At 45.5% G+C, this 16,994-nt stretch overlaps 1 protein-coding gene across 2 annotated transcripts in view; it reads right to left on the minus strand.

Annotated features, from left to right (window-relative positions):
- Window positions 1–16,994, minus strand: part of RCL1 (RNA terminal phosphate cyclase like 1) — a 57,691-nt gene that overhangs the window by 12,021 nt on the left and 28,676 nt on the right. For both annotated transcript variants that reach the window (XM_065879070.1, XM_065879069.1), the window contains exons 6-7: window positions 8,620–8,745; window positions 4,426–4,582 (exon numbers count right to left, since the gene is read on the minus strand). In XM_065879070.1, the coding sequence (XP_065735142.1) occupies window positions 4,426–4,582; window positions 8,620–8,745 (283 nt within the window). The remainder of the gene's footprint in view (window positions 1–4,425; window positions 4,583–8,619; window positions 8,746–16,994) is intronic.

The raw sequence follows: 16,994 nt of genomic DNA on the forward strand, positions 1-16,994 counted from the left end.
TCTTCTCAGGTACAGACACTCATTCTCTGCCGTTAGACTTCATTGAGGGCAATGGAGTAGGAAAATCAGAAGTGGATCCTACTGCCAGCCTTTATGAAACCTACTGCTCTTCCTCATTACCTGAGTTAATAAAGGACAATATTTATCTCATTTAGCAAATATTAGGACGAGAGGAGTTCCAGCACATATATTTCCATCTAAACAGAAAACCTGACCCATGGAGAATAAAAGAATATATAACAAAATATATTAATGTAAGAAGATTTAACAAAACTCTTTGTTTTACAGAACTTGCTCCTTTTCATAAGACTGCCTAAAATTAAACCGTTCTCTTCAGTCTCTGCTTCCTAGCACTATGTTGCTATTCTGCTATTCTCAATTGATTTTTTTTTTTTTTTTTTTTTTTTTTTTGCAGTACGCGGGCCTCTCACTGTTGTGGCCTCTCCCGTTGTGGAGCACAGGCTCCGGACACGCAGGCTCAGCGGCCACGGCTCATGAGCCCAGCCACTCCGCGGCACGTGGGATCTTCCCGGACCGGGGCACGAACCCGTGTCCCCTGCATCGGCAGGCGGACTCTCAACCACTGCGCCACCAGGGAAGCCCTCAATTGATTTTTATTATGTACCGAACCAAGATTTTACTGCAGTAAATATATTAGGGTCTGTGTACAGGATACAACAGAGGAAGTGGTGGGGCCGCCCGGACAGCAGGACACAAGCCTTGTGCAAAGTAGCTTCAATCTCATTACAAAGACAAAATATGCGCAGGAACCAGTAACAAGTGAAGGTGAAGACGAAGTTACGCGGCAGCTGGGGGCTGTGGGCACCGGGACTAACAAGGTGGTGCGAGAGGGGTTGTCACTCCCCTGGCACCAGAGGGAGGCTTTGGGGAGGTGGGGACTTGAGCTGGCCCTGAAGCGATGAGCAGGGTTTGGAGAGGGAGGAAGAGCAGGAGGATGTGGGAGATACAACCCAGGGCAGGCAAGGACCAGCCAGTAGGCCAGCCTGAGAGTGGCTGTCTGCTCTCTGCGGAGAAGTATGCGGAACTGCAGGGATAAGGTGGAGTAGGCAGACTGAGGTGGGGCTTTTCTAACTGGGCCACAGGTTTTGACTCTATCCTGGGGAAGTGAGAAGCTGGTGAAGGTCTCCGAGCACAGGAGTACCAAGATCAGATCGCAGCTTTAGGGGGAGATTTAGGCTGAAGAGGATGCTGGAGAGGGTATGGAAAGGATTTCCCCTCTGCAAGTAGAGAGCGCCAGTACCTATATCGGGGGAGGGGGGAACGGAAGGGAGGAGGGTGGTAGATGGGGGCAGAGAGAAGGATAGGAAAGGGCAGTTCCAGAAAGCCTGGGACAGAATCAAGAGGGCTTGGTAACTGATGAGACAGAAATGGAACAAGAGGAATTAGATCAGAGGATTAAAACTTTGGCATAAATAAACGGTACCAAAGGGGATGGATTTTTATTACTTATTTAAACCATGTCACATCACAGACTTACAAAGAATTATTATAAAAACTGCATGCATTTTCATCCTTTTAGCAATTAAAGATCATAGACACACACAAAAGAAGTTTTCTTAATGACTTAAAACAAAAAACTCAGTCCAGCCACTACTGAACGGTTTAAAGCAGAACTTAACTAGAGTAAAGAAAAAGTAAAATAAAATAACCTAATCCAGATAGCATGTTTTCGCTCTTGGGGACTGGTGGACTGTGCTTTCACCCTGAGGCTTTTACTCTGCCATTTACGGAGATACAAAACCCATATTCCAGCTGTGTCCGGGGGCTCCCACTGGGCTATCCTGTAATGGGATACATCCAAATCCCCCAGGTCCACTGGAAAGAGAGGGATGTGTCCCCACAGTCAGAGAGAAGGCCTGCCGGCCACCCCAGGACCAAGGCAGGGAAACCTGCACAAGTCAATAGCAGCTGAGGGATCCACGTGTGTCTCCAGCAGTCTTTCTTCACAAATATCTAGATGACAAACTTCCTGAACTGAGTAATTGGCACGGCAACCTCTTGGTCATTTACTCCATTTACTCCCAAATTTTAGTTACTATCCATCTTTCAAAAATCACTAAATTTAGCGTCAAACATTGGAAAGACTTTGCATTGAAAAAGCTGAGGCCAGATCTTGACTGCTCAAGAATTATTAGAACATATCTCCTCGCTCAGAGGGATTTCTTGTGATAGACTATTTCCTTCCTCCACTATTTCCTAGCTGAATGGTGAGTAGAAGGAATGGGGTCCCTCTACTGAGGACACAGCTATAGGTCCTTTGTCTTCCACTTAATTAGACAGACACTAAATAAGCTGGAAATTTTAATGAACTTTGAAACAGTTCATTCCTACTTGCTCCACCTTGTGACCAATGAGATATTTTCAAAAATGCTGACTTTGATCAGGGGAGTAAACTGTGGCAATAAGCTGTTTTCCTTAGTGAGGCCTGTGCAGGGATCAATACCCATGACCCAGGCATCACCTTGCCACATTGATTAATAAATTACAGTGGCAAAAGGAAGAATTAAAGAACAAAATCACCACTGTACCAGCCTTACTGATTTTATTTCACTGGGCTCACGTGTGATTTTTGCAACTTTAAACAGAGCAAAACTTCCTAGAAGACTTCAGGAAAGAACCACAGAGATGTCTAATAACTGAGAATAAATACACAGATAGTACAGAGATGAAAGGCTCTTCAACTCTTCAGCTGGAGAAAAAAGACAATTTACAAACACTCTACACCATCCAATAGCGAATCACCCAGAGTACAGTCGACTCTCCACATCCACAGTTTCAATCAACCACAGATTGATTTTCAATTTCAGATGACTGAATCAGCGGATACAGAACCTGTGGAGACTGGGGGTGGGGGTGGGGGGGACGGGGGGCGGGGGGGGAGTAATGAAACACAGACTTGAGCATCCACGGATTTTGGTATCCACTGGGGGGAGGAGGGGTCCTGGAACCAATCACCTGTGGACACCAAGAGATGAGTGTATAGTTCTTGCTAGTGCTCAGTTTAAGAATGTGGGCCCCAGTGTGCATCCACAGCATAGGACTGAACATCCCTGGAGCCTGTCCTGGATTCTGCATGTCAAGGAAAAGGTTTCACCTTCCTGAGGTGCAGACTAACAGAAATCTTGGAGACAGGTTTGTGACGCTCCTCTAACCAAGTATATGTGATCTTAAAGAATGAATTTTCAGGCAGCTTATCTTATTTCTCCTGCCATCATCTTTCCTTCTCTTCCAATTTCCTCCTTGCTCATTTTGGGTCGCCTCAGCTGTCCCTGGGAAACAGAGTAAAGTGTGTGGGTACATATGTGCATGTTGCTCTTATGGATCAACAGAGAAAAAGGATTGTAGCAACTGAGGGGACAGGCTTGGCCAGACTGGTCTACGCCATGTCCCACCAGTAGGGCAGCAGAAGCAAAGTGGTAATCAGTGCAGTCTTGTCCTCAGCATCGTGTCACCTTTTCTTTGTCCCCTCTTCCCAAGCCCCTACTGTGCTCTGACACAGGCTGGCCTTCCCTAGACACTCTTCTATGTGCTCCCAGGCACCCTACAAAATCGAGCCTGTTGACACTGTTTTCTATCTGAATTAAATGTCACACACAAATCCAGGTTTCCAGCTTCTCTTGAAAAATCTGAAAAGAATGAGCCCCCATCCCCCTATGGCAACGACACGGGGCTGAGAGAAGGTCCCTGCTTTGCTCCGGGGGATGTGTGCTCTTCAATTGGCCAATCACTGCCTAACCTGCTTCATTTTTCACCTTCTCTCTCCTGTATGACTCTGTTCCAGTTCTCTGCCCTCCCGATCATTAAAACTTACCTGCCAGGACTTTCCTGGTGGTGCAGTGGTTAAGAATCCGCCTGCCAGTGCAGGGGACACGGGTTCGATCCCTGGTCTGGGAAGATCCCAGATTCCGCGGAGCAACTAAGCCTGTGCGCCACAACTACTGAGCCTGAGCTCTGGCGTCCACGAGCCACAACTACTGAGCCCACGTGCCACAACTACTGAAGCCCATGCACCTAGAGCCTGTGCTCCGCAACAAGAGAAGCCACTGCAATGAGAAGGCTGGGCACGGCAACGAAGAGCAGCCCCCGCTCGCCGCAACTAGAGAAAGCCCGCGTGCAGCAACGAAGACACAACGCAGCCAAACATTTAAAATAAATAAATTTATATATTAACAAAAAACTTACCTGCCATATGTAACAAACCAGTGGGGCTGGGCCTCTGCTCACTGACTAGTTTAGCCAATCCATTAAGCTAGTTAATGCTAAACTGTCTAAAGGGTAGGAAGAGGCTAACTCCTCGACTGAAGCCCTTAAGAGAGGAAGAAAGTTGCTAACGAATAAAAGTGACAGACAAAGAACTGCTTCCTGATGGCTCCTCTCCCGGACCTGCAGAAGCGGAGGACATACCCTATGGATTTCTTCGAGCAGCAGCTTGGCACAGTTCCTGCCGAGGTCCTCGGGAAGCACCGCTGCCCCCTGGCCCTGGTGGTTGGAGACAAGTTCAGCGCTGAGGAAGGTGCCGTTGGTGGTTTCAGCAACCAGCCACAGTCCAAAGCCCGGAGACCTGGGGATTCAAAGGCACAGACACTGAGTAGCATACGAAGTGGGGTTCACATTCACCAGTAAAAAGAGAAGACAAATATCTTTTTGATGGCATTCTGTCTGGTCACATCAGGTCTTATTAGAGTCCCTCCCAGCTCACACTGGACATATACATGACGCAGTGAGGGCACACACGTGACAGAACCAAAGGTGATGCAAATTTGCATTGCTTTTCTTTTCAGCCCTCCCTTCCCCTAGCTCTCCCTTACCTTTCCCCACTCACTACATTGTAAAAGATCCTGCTGTGAGAGTTTGTAACAGTCAACATATAGAGCCCCTAGTTTCTGAGGTAGGGGCTCGACACTATTCTGCAGAGTAAATAATACCATCCCCACCTTACAACTGAGGAAATGGACAAATCAAGCGACCTGCACCAAGTCCATACAGCTAGAAAGAGACTGAGATGTGCTTCAAACACAGATCTTCCAGACTCCAAAGCCCTCGCAAGTTCTCCACCATGGCACTCACTCAGCCCTCAGTCACAACCAGCCCAGAAGTACAAGCAGCCTGGAGACCATCTGATTACAGCTCTCCTTGAGAGACAGCAGGCTGTTGCCCCATGATGAGAAATACCACACGAGGAGAAAGGGCCTAGAGAAGGCACACTTTTATGTTTTTGTCCCCAGGGGACATCTCTAACTCAGAATTCACTTAATATAATCAACAAGCCAGCACCATGCTCTCACCTGTGTGTTTCAACCCCCAACAGCCAGACCCTAACACCCTTCCTGTCCAGGACCACAAATGACTCACATACGTGTACATCCAACAAACATTTGGGGGAAAGCTTCCACAGACCCGGGAACTGGGGCACCATGGTAAGCACAGGAGTCCCTGCTCTCACGAGGCTTAGTGACAACCAGTTGGATGCAAAACAAAATCAGTCCACAAACAATAAAAACAAGCATCTCTCCACAAAATTTCCAGATTTGACACCTCACATCTACCTTGCCCGGTGCCTCTTAAACACACACAGCTGACCCTTGAACAACACAGGTCTGAACGGTACAGGTCCACTTATAGACTTTTTTCACTAAATACGTACTACAGTACTGCGTGATCCTAAGTTGGTTGAATCCGAGGATGTGGAGGGTCAACGGCATTAAGTCCCACGCAGGCCTCTGACTGCAGGGAAGGTCAGCACACCTAACCCTGGCGTTGTTCCAGGGTCGACTGTACCTACTTCCCAGCAGTACACTCCACATGCAAGCACAATACAGCTTTAATAAAGCCTCCTTTAACACAATCCAACATACATATTCATGAAGCACTTTCTATGCATCTAGCACAAAACCAGCCAAAATATTTGTTTCAGAAAAACGACGCATAGAACTCATGTTTCAAATGTACTATATATGAGCTCACAATAGGGAGGAACTATACTGCTCAGTCCTTAATTTCTTTTAAAAAAAAGTGATTGTCTATGTAGCCAAGGATTAATAACACCTGCCAAGGCAAGAGGGTGCAGTGAGAATGCCGGTTCCAGGGCACTCTGAGTCACACTCACAATCTAACACCGTGCCACCCAGCAGCATCATGGGACATTTAAAGCACAATCTCAAGTTGCTGATGAGTCACTTGACCAGGAGGAGGGACTGGGCACCCGGCTCATCAGTAGAGGCAGCGGCATGCCAAAATAAAGAGCAGAAAATGCAGGGAGATAAGCCACCATCACTGCTCTAACCCACTTACATGCATTTCCTAAGAACTTCTAAACTTTTCCATCCATGTCAAATGTTTGAGGCGTGTGTTACTTATTGCAGTGAACTTCATATTTAATCAAGACCGTTCCATTTGATATTGTATTTGTTTTACAGAAAACAACACAATAACATACTAAGCTCTATGTACTCTACGCCAATCCCCACCCCGCCCCCCAAGTTGGGGTATGTGTATTACCAGGCCTATTTCAAGTTATGCTGACAGTGTAGTTGATCACCAGTGACCTCACTGAAGATGCACATTGCTACAGTTTGCAAATGACAGCCTCCAAAACTTTCCAACTGGCGAGGGACTAGATTTTTCAAAGAGTTACGACTGTGAGAATCAAAATGGGACCACACTGGACAAATGTGCACCGGACAAAGAGCTGGCACAGCCCACCAAAAATCGCTGGCCACCAAGGTTCCAGGCCACGGCCACACATAACTCTCACTCCCAGACTTCAATAAGCCTAACTTATGTGGATACTTCACTGAATTAGAAGAGAATACCTACCCATGACTTTATAATTTCATAATGGAGAAGGAAGATCACCGTTTGTCAACTGTAGCTTGAGATTTAGAAAACGGAACACAAACTTAACATCATGCACTGGTTTTAGAGGTAAATTTTAAAGTGGAGCTTGGAGTTGATAACCCACAAGGCTACATTATGCCCACATCTCCATCCACGTGTGAGCTTCCTACTCATTATTAGCAAGTATGGCTCTTGACCAGCACTAGGGTCCACTGAGTCGATGGCATTATAAAAAGCCACACTCTAGCTGGAGGCAGCATGGCCTTCAGGTCTGCTCTGCTTCTGTGTAGAGTGAGAGGCCGGACGACAAGGCACTGAGTCAGGCCATTCAGACAGCTGCTACCGCTACCTATCCTCCCCCATCCCTCGTAATCCCCTCCCCAGAAAACAGCTGACACATAGTTCCAGGCCTGTGGCCAAGAAGAGAAGAGAAAGGAAATAACGGCATTAGCAGCTACCATTTCTGCTGCACCTACTATGTGCCAGGCATTGCATCGGTGACTTACACAGGTGACCTTTTCATCTTTACAGTAACCTAGGGATGCAGTTGTTATCACTCCCACATTATGAATGAGGAAAACACTGATGGTATTTGAGCAATACACCAAAGGTTTGGGACCAACACTGACGTTTCCAACTCCCAGAAAAAGGGCCAGCTCTGCACACAAACCCTTTCCCAACTCTAACCTCTGACATCACCACCTCTGTTGCTCTGGACTATGAGCCACCGCTGCATTTCTGAAGAGTCACCTGCATCTTTCCCTTGGGCTTCATGAAGGTCTGAGATCCCATAACACACTCACCCCTCCTTTACCCTCTTTTTCCTTCTTTTCCTGAAGTTAAAGAAAGCTCAGACAGAAGAGCTATGAAAAAGGATGAGCTGTGGTACAACTTAGGAAAAAACTGATTTTTTATCCCACAACAGTCAGTCTCTGATGTTCTTATTTTTAGAAGACACAACCTGAAAACTTCAAATTCAAAGTGTAAAGATACTGTCATTCACGTCGAAATGGTTAGGCAAAAACAAAGAAAACCCACGCACAAGGAAAGCAAATTTGGCAAAATATTCATTGTTAACTACAAGTAGTAGGAATATACAAGTGTTCGCTGTATTATCCTTTCAACTTTTCTGTATACTTAACATTTTCATAATAAAAAATTAGGTTTTAATTGCTTCCCTAACTCGCTGGTTTCTAAATATACAACCAAAGCCTAAAACAGATATTTTCATTACACAGATCATCATTAACTTTTTATTTTCTAAAGTAAGGTCTTCTGCAAAGGCTCTAACTAAACCAAACTCAAATCTGCAATAACTTTCTTTGGCTCTAGGGGTGTTTTTCCCCTTGATGGAGAGAGAAGCCGACTGGCACTTAAACCAACAAAGGATTTTTTTCCCCTAAACCGTTATTCACACAGGATAGAAGAACTTGTTTACTTTAATTTTTTGTGGGAACAGAGGACAGATGGGATTTAAAGCTTGCGGCACTGTTTATTAATAGCTGGGCTTTAATTCCCCTAGGCCGGCGTCTCAACCCCTCATCACCCAGCACTGGGCACCGTGACGCTTTCCATGTGATAGGTGCTCAAAAGATGCCTGTTGCTGACAATGGCGGTAAGTTGGAAGGAAAAAAACTGTGAATCATTCTTCCTCTGGCTGCCCAACCTCAGAGCTGGCAACTTTAGCTTCAATCAGACCAGGAGTATGACAAAAGCTAGGGTGGCTAGGGGATTAGGCTCCAAAAACGCACAGACACTTACCTCCCAGAGTTGACTCCTTTCATGTGGTCTGTGTAAATATAGATATCAGGTATAAACTTGTTGAGGATGCTCCTTGCAGAATCCACAATCCTGTTTGCCATCTGAGGTGATACGCGTACCGAGTACCTGCAACCTGGAGTTAAGGGTGTCATTCTGCTTGGACTCCACAACAAAGTCAGTCATAAAGCTAGCGAATATCTGTGGAACTGTCATAACAAACTGGGACTTCTAATCCATTCTATTCTCCACCTGTATTTAATTACTTAACTTTGTAGTACCATAACTTAATTTTTACATTATTCTTTTTATTTATTATTATTGTATTATTATATAATTTTTTGTATTGTTATAAAAAGCCCTCGGTGAAAAACATCTAAACAATATAGACACTCGGAAAGTATAAAATAAAAGCTGTCAACCCTGCTCTAGACTGCCTACCCATCCCTCCTCCCCTAGAAATGGTTCACCTCAATTTTGGAACAAGTAAAGGCAATTGCCCCCCTGTAGGGCATAAGCCAGGCTCCCTCTGAAGTATTCTCTGACCATCCCCACTGCTGTAACCACTGAGTCTTTCTCTTAGGAACCTAAGGCCAGAACAGACACCACACTGGGACTGACCTGGGTCCCTGTGTGACCCAATCCACCCCCTGGTAGGCTGACAGGAAAGGCAGAAAAACATTAGTGAAAGAGCATAGTGGGGCTGTTTATAAAGGTATAAACAGGTTTTTGTGTTTCACTTAAGAGCCTACTTTCAGTTATTTAAGTGCTGATGATTCTATTTATGGATGATACAGGCTCCTCACAACTGCTACCCTGTGGTCAGAATATTAGTAATTAGCACTTTTACAACAGGGCACCCTCAGAAAGGAAAGGAGAAAGATATTAGCAACTCAAATGTAAAGGTTGGTGCTTGAGAAAGTGGAAACTATTACCTAAAATTAGACTTTGTTACAGAGACTGGCTCTCCCCAATTCCACCTACCAAATAAAAAGTAAGTATGTACTAAGCACTTCCGATGTTCATTGTACGGTCCAGGGGCAGCTGCGTATGTGGGACGAGGGGCTACCAAAAACAGAGAAGTAACAACATGTGATCTTCCCACTACTCTGATCCAAACCCCATGCAGCAAGTCTAACAAGGAAAACAAGGTGTGTAGTCTGCCCAGCCTCGCCCAACTGTTCGAAAATTCCTGTCAATAACGCATTTAATTTTCATTTGAGCTGCAGAAACAATATGCTCAGAGACTGAGCAAAGAATTTGACTGGCATCTGGCTCCCCTTTCTGACCCATCCTGAACATCCACAAAAGATCCAGTTTCCTCATGCTAAGGAGAATCTCCCAGTAACTCTGGGCCCTCCCAGATCTTGAGATTGGACCCCCTAGTCTGCTCGGTGTTCATCCCCAAACAGACATCACCACCCCCAGCTCCACCAACCAAAGCGTTCAAATCCTTCGGCCTGATCTGCCTGCCTTCATTCTTCAACCCAGAGCTCCCCCCCTCCTGAAATCCTCTGGGCAGCACCGACTGTGGCCTGCACTTGAACTTACCACACGTCTCCCTTCGTATACACTCATGCTGTCCTTGCTCTTCGATGAGACCGCACACTCCATAAGGAAAGGGGCTCTACTTCTGTATCCCTCAAGTCTCTAATACACTACTTTTGTACTCAGAAATGCTCGATAAATATTTGACTTGACTCAAAGGACAAACCCGAAATGAGGAAAGAGCAAAGAGGGATTTTTCAATACACACACAGACCCAGTTACATCACCACCTCTTCTGTCCAGAATGTACTTTTGACCACAGGCAGCTTAGACAAACAGTCCCAGGTCTCATACCCTTTGGACCAGGAGGGTGCTATCCTTCTGAGGTCTGAAGCTGCCCACTCTGTGTGGGAAAATACAGATGTCGTTATCCTGACACAAAAGCCCACAGCATTCATGTCTTCCAAAGTTCTTTAAGGTACATGATCATCTTATTTTATGCTCATGGTAACCCTGAGGCAAGGGCCACATATTCCTGGTTCCAGGGTCACACTTAGGACAGCTGGGTCACGGAACTAAGATTCAAAATTAAACAGATCCGAATTCCCAGAGACAGCCTTCTTCCCCCACCCTTCCAAGGATGTGGAAACCAGGTGGCTAACAACAGTGCTAATGAGGGCCAGTGGAAGCATATACTAGAATTCAGGCAGTGGAGTAAAGAAGGAAAGGGACTTTAAAGTCGGCTGCATCCCAGAGTCATTATGGAGCTATCTGGCTTGGCGTGGAGGCCCTACCATGATTGGTTAAGGGTTCTAGAATCAGATTATCTGTGTTAAGTGTCAGCTCCAGCAAACTGCATCATTCTGGGACTAATGTGCTATTCTTGGTGCCTCTACCTCTTCATCAGTAAGAAAAGGATAATCATAATACTCTCCTCACAGGATCTGGAGGCTCAAATGAAGTAATGCACGTAAAGTGCTCAGCGGTGCCTGATGTGTGGTCGGAGCCCAGTGGATGTCAACTATTGCTTTTCCTACTAGTAGTCCAAGATTCAAATCCCAAAGCAGAGGTTCTTTCCTCTCAGGAGTAAGAGACCTCTCTGAGAATCTAATGAAAGCTATGAACCCTCTCTCAAGAAACACGTGAACACATAGTTTTGCAGACAATTTTGGGGGGTGGTGAATGTCCTGAAGGCCGTTTATGAGTACCACACTGAGAACTCATATCCAAGAAACACAAGCTCATGGCTACAGCCCGCATGGAACTCCTGCCCTTCACCCTCCCTGGTGTTACAAGTCGGAGAAAGCTAAGGGGTGTGTGTGTGTGTGTGTGTGTGTGTGTGTGTGTGTGTGTGTGTGTGTGTGTGTATACAAAGAAAGAGACTGATTGTCTAAGTACCTTCCCTATAGCTAGAGAAAGGAAACCAGATTGTCCAACAAATTCTACCTCACGCCCCTCTTCTGCCAGCTTCTTCACTTAACTCTTATGTACCCAGTCATGAGCTACTGGGACAGCATCACAAAACTAAAACACAGTGTTCCTTTCTCTCTCAGGCAGGGGGAGAATGAGAGTGGGTGGCAGTAAATAAAAGGCAACCGCACTGTCCAGTCACAGCTGCTGGCAGGAACACCACCAGCTCCCTCCCAATCCCTGGCCAGTCAGAGAGATGCACTCTGCTGCGGTGGGTGGGCTGGAGGGTCGGGGTGGGGGTTGGAAGGGGGCATCGGGGAGCCCAGTTAAAACCACAAACACACACCAGAGAGCGGGGCTAGTTCTCCCAGCTCGAGCCCTCCTATGGGGAATACAACCTCCAAGCTCAGCCCAACCATTAACCGGCCTTGCAAGTAACAAACCACGAAACCAGCTAAAGCTTTTTCCAAAGGCAGCTTTTTTTTCCCAGGCTCCAAAGTCGGCCAAGAAGGTGATCTCAATTCAAACCCACATTCCTTTGAGGTGTTCACGAAATAGGCAGCTTTGCAGACCAGTGGCTGGAACGTTTGGTTTGTAGACAGGGATCTGGGCAAGGGCACTGTGTCAACTCTCCTGGGGAGTTCAGAGGAAGGCTCTAGAGTCGGGGTGTATCGGGCAGCGTTCAGGTGTCCTACCCCCAGCCTCAAGGAAGGTGAGGGGCTTGGGACCTCACTGGCATCCTTCTGGCTCAGAGTCTACACAGGGAAGGCTCGAAGAACACGAGAGAGAAGCCGGGGAGGAACAATGTTGCACCCCAGGTGCCCGGGGCACAACAGCTCTTTCGGCTTTTATGTAAGACACTGTACAACCCCGTTTCCCGCCGTCTTCATCAAAGGCTTCAAAACTCTCACAAGGCTTCTGCACCCAGTACAGCGAGTACAGGTGGGATCCCACTGTAACTGCCTCTGTGAAACCCATGTTGTTACCACAGGACTGTGGTAAACAAACAGAACACATGCTGGAAATCACATTTCCAAACTAGAAAGAATGGATTCCAAGCAGAGTTCACTGCCACGACATAGCATTGAGGAAACAAATCTCAAAAGAGAAAAAACAAACTGAAATAGTCCTGAGAGTGTGTAGGAACTCCGTGTACAAGGCTATTAACCCATTAACCGCAGCATTTTTGGCAACAGTGAAAAACAGAAGACACCCCAATGGCCATCAACAGGGTTTAATTTGGAATTCTTTACATAGTGAAATACAATGTTAATTAGAATGAGGTTGAGCTATAAGTAACTGACATGGGTCAAGCAGAACAGGCATATTAAAAAAAAAAAAAAACCCACCTACTCACATCACATTTCCATCTCTCTATAACCTGTTTCTACCTCCTCTGAATCGGAGAACTTGAGAGCTGAACATCACCTTGGGTCATCAATGGAAGTATCCATCAACCTGGGGGCTCCCCAGGACAGGAGCCATTTCTCCCCCATTCTCTCCTCATATACACAGGTCTTGACCATAATCCATGGAAGAAGCTTTGTTATAAATTCCTCTGTTCTTGATGATGCCTACAAAGAACTTCAGGTAGCACCCCAAGTTTGATCTTTTATCTCATCAATGGCTCTCTCTGCCCTGTGGCTATGCCATGCCCCCATACCGTACCCTCACCACACACTGTTCAATCTACTCAAGGCCTCTGAAAAGTTAGTCCACTCCATACTTCTTTTCCTCCAAGAAGGACCACCCCAAAACCTCCTGAGAAATACAAAACTTGACTTTAAGCCCCTATCACCCCAAGAAGCATACATCCTGGTCCACCCCACTGTGTCAAATTCCCACCAGGAAAGCCACACCCAACCCCATCCAGCCCCCACCCCACCCCACCTCTAACACTTGCCCTCACCCAGATCTTGTTAGTACCTAGAATTCTACCACTCTTAATATCTGAAACCCCAAGACACAGTTCCCTAAACATAATTTCTTGTTCTTCTACACAGCACACATATCTACTTCCATTAAACCTGCTAAGGATTCCAAACCCATGACCAGGTGCTTTCTCCAGGCTGGCGAGCCCCTGCTGCATTACTCAGTAAAGAGAGCACTGGCTGTCACTCCAATGCCACGCTCACCAATATGCCCTCTAACCCGTCCTTCTGCATAACCCACTCACCCTGTCAATCCACACCCAGCCCTGGATGAAAATGGCCCTCTTGCCTCCTCTACTTCTCCTTCTAGGCTGCCAACTGCTGCTGGACCCACGGCCATGCAGCTGGCACCATGATAACATCTCGCTTCAGCTGAGCCCTTATTGAAGTCCCATAGCCTTTCTCTTATCTTTAGTTACTACGTCCCTATGGGCACCCCACCCCCAATAGTGGCCCCTATGCCACTGTGACGGCACATCTTTACCACCCCTGTTACATTCCCTTACCATACCCGTGCTGATCCCCTTATCCTAGAACCCACCCTAACTCAGTAAAATTGAAAACTCCTCCTACTGGCTTCCAATCATCGTCAGACTGCTCCATCCTTACCATATACCTGCCATTTTCAATCCATCCCCTCTCAAACAATAATAAAAATAACAGCAGCCACAACTTACGAAACACTTACTTATATACCACCCCAGTGTCTTGTATCATACATCTATTACCTCATTTAACCTTCTTTACAGCCCCATACAGTAGTCGTAAGCAGGCCCAATGATAAATGTGTCAAGCAAGGCTTGGGGCCAAACATCTCCACCAGTGAGTGGCAAAGCCAGTTAGAATCCACATTTGTGTGACTCTAGTACCTGTGCTTTAATCACCTTGTTACCTTGCTTTATCAGTCTCCCTCTCTCATATATAAATCTACTTTACCCAAGCTACAAAAATACTCAAATCATCACCAACCTTTTTGTTAAAAAGGAAGGGAATCTTCTCAATTCTCTTCCTCAAGTCACCACCTTATCTTTCCTTCTATTCTCTTTCTTGTCAAAGTTCTTGAAAGAGTGGCCTCTGCTCTTCACCATTTCCCTCCATCACCCTGCAACCGAGAAATGGTTATCTGGCCTCTGCCTCTACCACCCTCTGGAAAGAGCTCCCAGGGGTATCAGTGGCAGCCTGCTGTGAGTCCCTCAGCTTGCGCCCCATCCTAATGCTGACTCCTCTGAGCCCTTCTAAGGCGCTGACCTGGGTGGGCTTCCAAGAAGGTACATTTTCTTTTTTACCTCTTTTTAGAAAAAAAACGATTTGCAATTTATTCATAAACAAAGAGTTAACATCCCTGCTAAACACAGACTTTCCCTCACCAACTTCCCTTCATCAGTTTGTACAGGAAAAGCAGAACAAATGCTTGTCTCTACCAATTTTCAAAAGAATGAGTTGATTTCCAAGTATGATGAATAAAGGTTTATTTTTTTTAAGTATCATAATAAATTTGTGGATGTAAACTTATTTAATGTATTTCGATCGACTGTAATTGTTCCTATTGGTGGTTGGATTGTCCCACCTTTGGCTAGTAGGAGCCTCTTCAAGTTGGCTTCTGTGTCTAGTTGACATGACTCTAGTAGCCTTTGACAGCTTCCGTGATTTCTGGGAATTTTGCTAGATATTGTCAAATTCTTAACCATAGGGGTTATACTGTCTCACCTTCCCACCAGCCTTTCAACAGAATATGATGTCAAACTTTAGTTTTTTACCAGTCTGATTAGTGAGAGATGGTACCTCAGTGTAGTTTAAAAAAAATTTTTTTTATGTATTTTTTAAAAATGAAATATAGTTATTTGATTTCCTTATTCTCCTCTCAACTCTCTGATTTTCCCTAGTCTTCCTTCCTGGGAGCACTTACTTTGCTTTTGCTTTCAAGTCTTAGTGACCTCTCACGGTTCCACCCTCCTCCCTGCCTTCTACATGGTACCTGACTCCAAATCTTTCATTTCTAGCTCTCCTGGCCCCTCAGTTACAGTTCTACATTCCTAACTTCTAATAAGTCCTTTCTAGACTTATCCACTTACCTACCTGGGACCACCAAACCCAACATGAATAAAACTAAACTTATCTTCACTGCCACCCACACGGCCACACCCCACTCCAAACATTTGTAGCTTCTATCTGAACAAAATATTTCTATTCAGGTGCATAAGTGAGAAACATCAAAGTCACACTCAAGGATTCCCTGTTCCTCTAGCACAGACCCAGGTGATCGCTGCATCCTATCCATCCTGCCTCTAGGACCTCCATAAACTAGCAGCCCTCACCTGTCCCCCAGCCCCTACCCTCACCGGCTCTCTTTAGGGCATGATAATTCCCCACTATCTTTGCCTCTAAGTGATTGCCATCAGGTGATTAGATGGTTTTTTGTTTGTTTTTTTGTTTTTTTTAACTTGCACCTACCAAAATTTCTACAACGAGCCAAAAATAGCCAAAAGTTCTTTCGGTACCACCAGAGTTATCTGCTTGATGTGCAAAATTCTCTCTCCAAAAGAAGATTACTGACTCTGAATGAAGGTCGACTCCTCGGCACAGCCTCCCACCTTTACAGGCTCCTGGCCCAACTTTTTGTCCCATCTTCTACTACCAAACACCGCTGACTGACCTGCGTTCAGGCCACACCACGTTGCCTGCCACTCCCCAGAACCACTGCGCACTGCTCCCTCCACACAGGCCCACATTTCTGCCTGAAGAACTCTGCCTTCTTTGCCCCATTTTACAACCCTTTATTCTTCAAGGCTCAGTCCAAATACCCTGTCCTCTCTATAGGAAAAAGCAGAGGTTAAAAGCCTGGGCTTTTAACAGAGACAGGGTTCAAATCCCAGCTCTACCATTACTAGCAATATGACGTGGGAGCAAATTCCTTTTGAAGCCTCAGTTTCCCCATCTACAAAACAGGATGTAAGAGAATTCAAACTCACTTTGAGGCTTAAGAATAAAGTATATAAAATATAAATGTATTAAACTCCACAATCAAAAGACATAGAGTGGCTGAATGGATAAAACAAGATCCAACTACATGCTGTACACAAGAGACTCACTTTTGATATAAGGACATAAATAGGCTGAAAGTGAAGGCACAGAAAAAGATACTCCATGCAAATGGTAACCAAAGAAGAGCAGGGGTGACTATACTTATATCAAACAAAATAGACTTTAAGCCAAAAAAGACTTCAAAGTCACTAGAGACAAAGGTTATTATATAACAGTAAAAGGCTCAATTGAACCAGAAGATATAACAGTTATATAAATACATGCACTCAACAGCAGACCACCTAAATATATAAAGCAAACATCCACAAATCTGAATGGAGAAATAGAGAGCAATGCAATAATAATGAGACTTCAGTACCCCACTTTCAATAATGGATAGAACAACCAGAAAGAAAATCAGTAAGGAAACAGACTTGAACACTATAAACCAAAGAGAACCAACAGACATATATAGAACATCCAGCCACCAGTAGCAGAATACACATTCTTCTCAAGCACACGTGGAAC

This window comes from Phocoena phocoena, chromosome 6 (assembly GCF_963924675.1).
Source record: "Phocoena phocoena chromosome 6, mPhoPho1.1, whole genome shotgun sequence".
Classification (NCBI taxonomy): domain Eukaryota; kingdom Metazoa; phylum Chordata; class Mammalia; order Artiodactyla; family Phocoenidae; genus Phocoena; species Phocoena phocoena.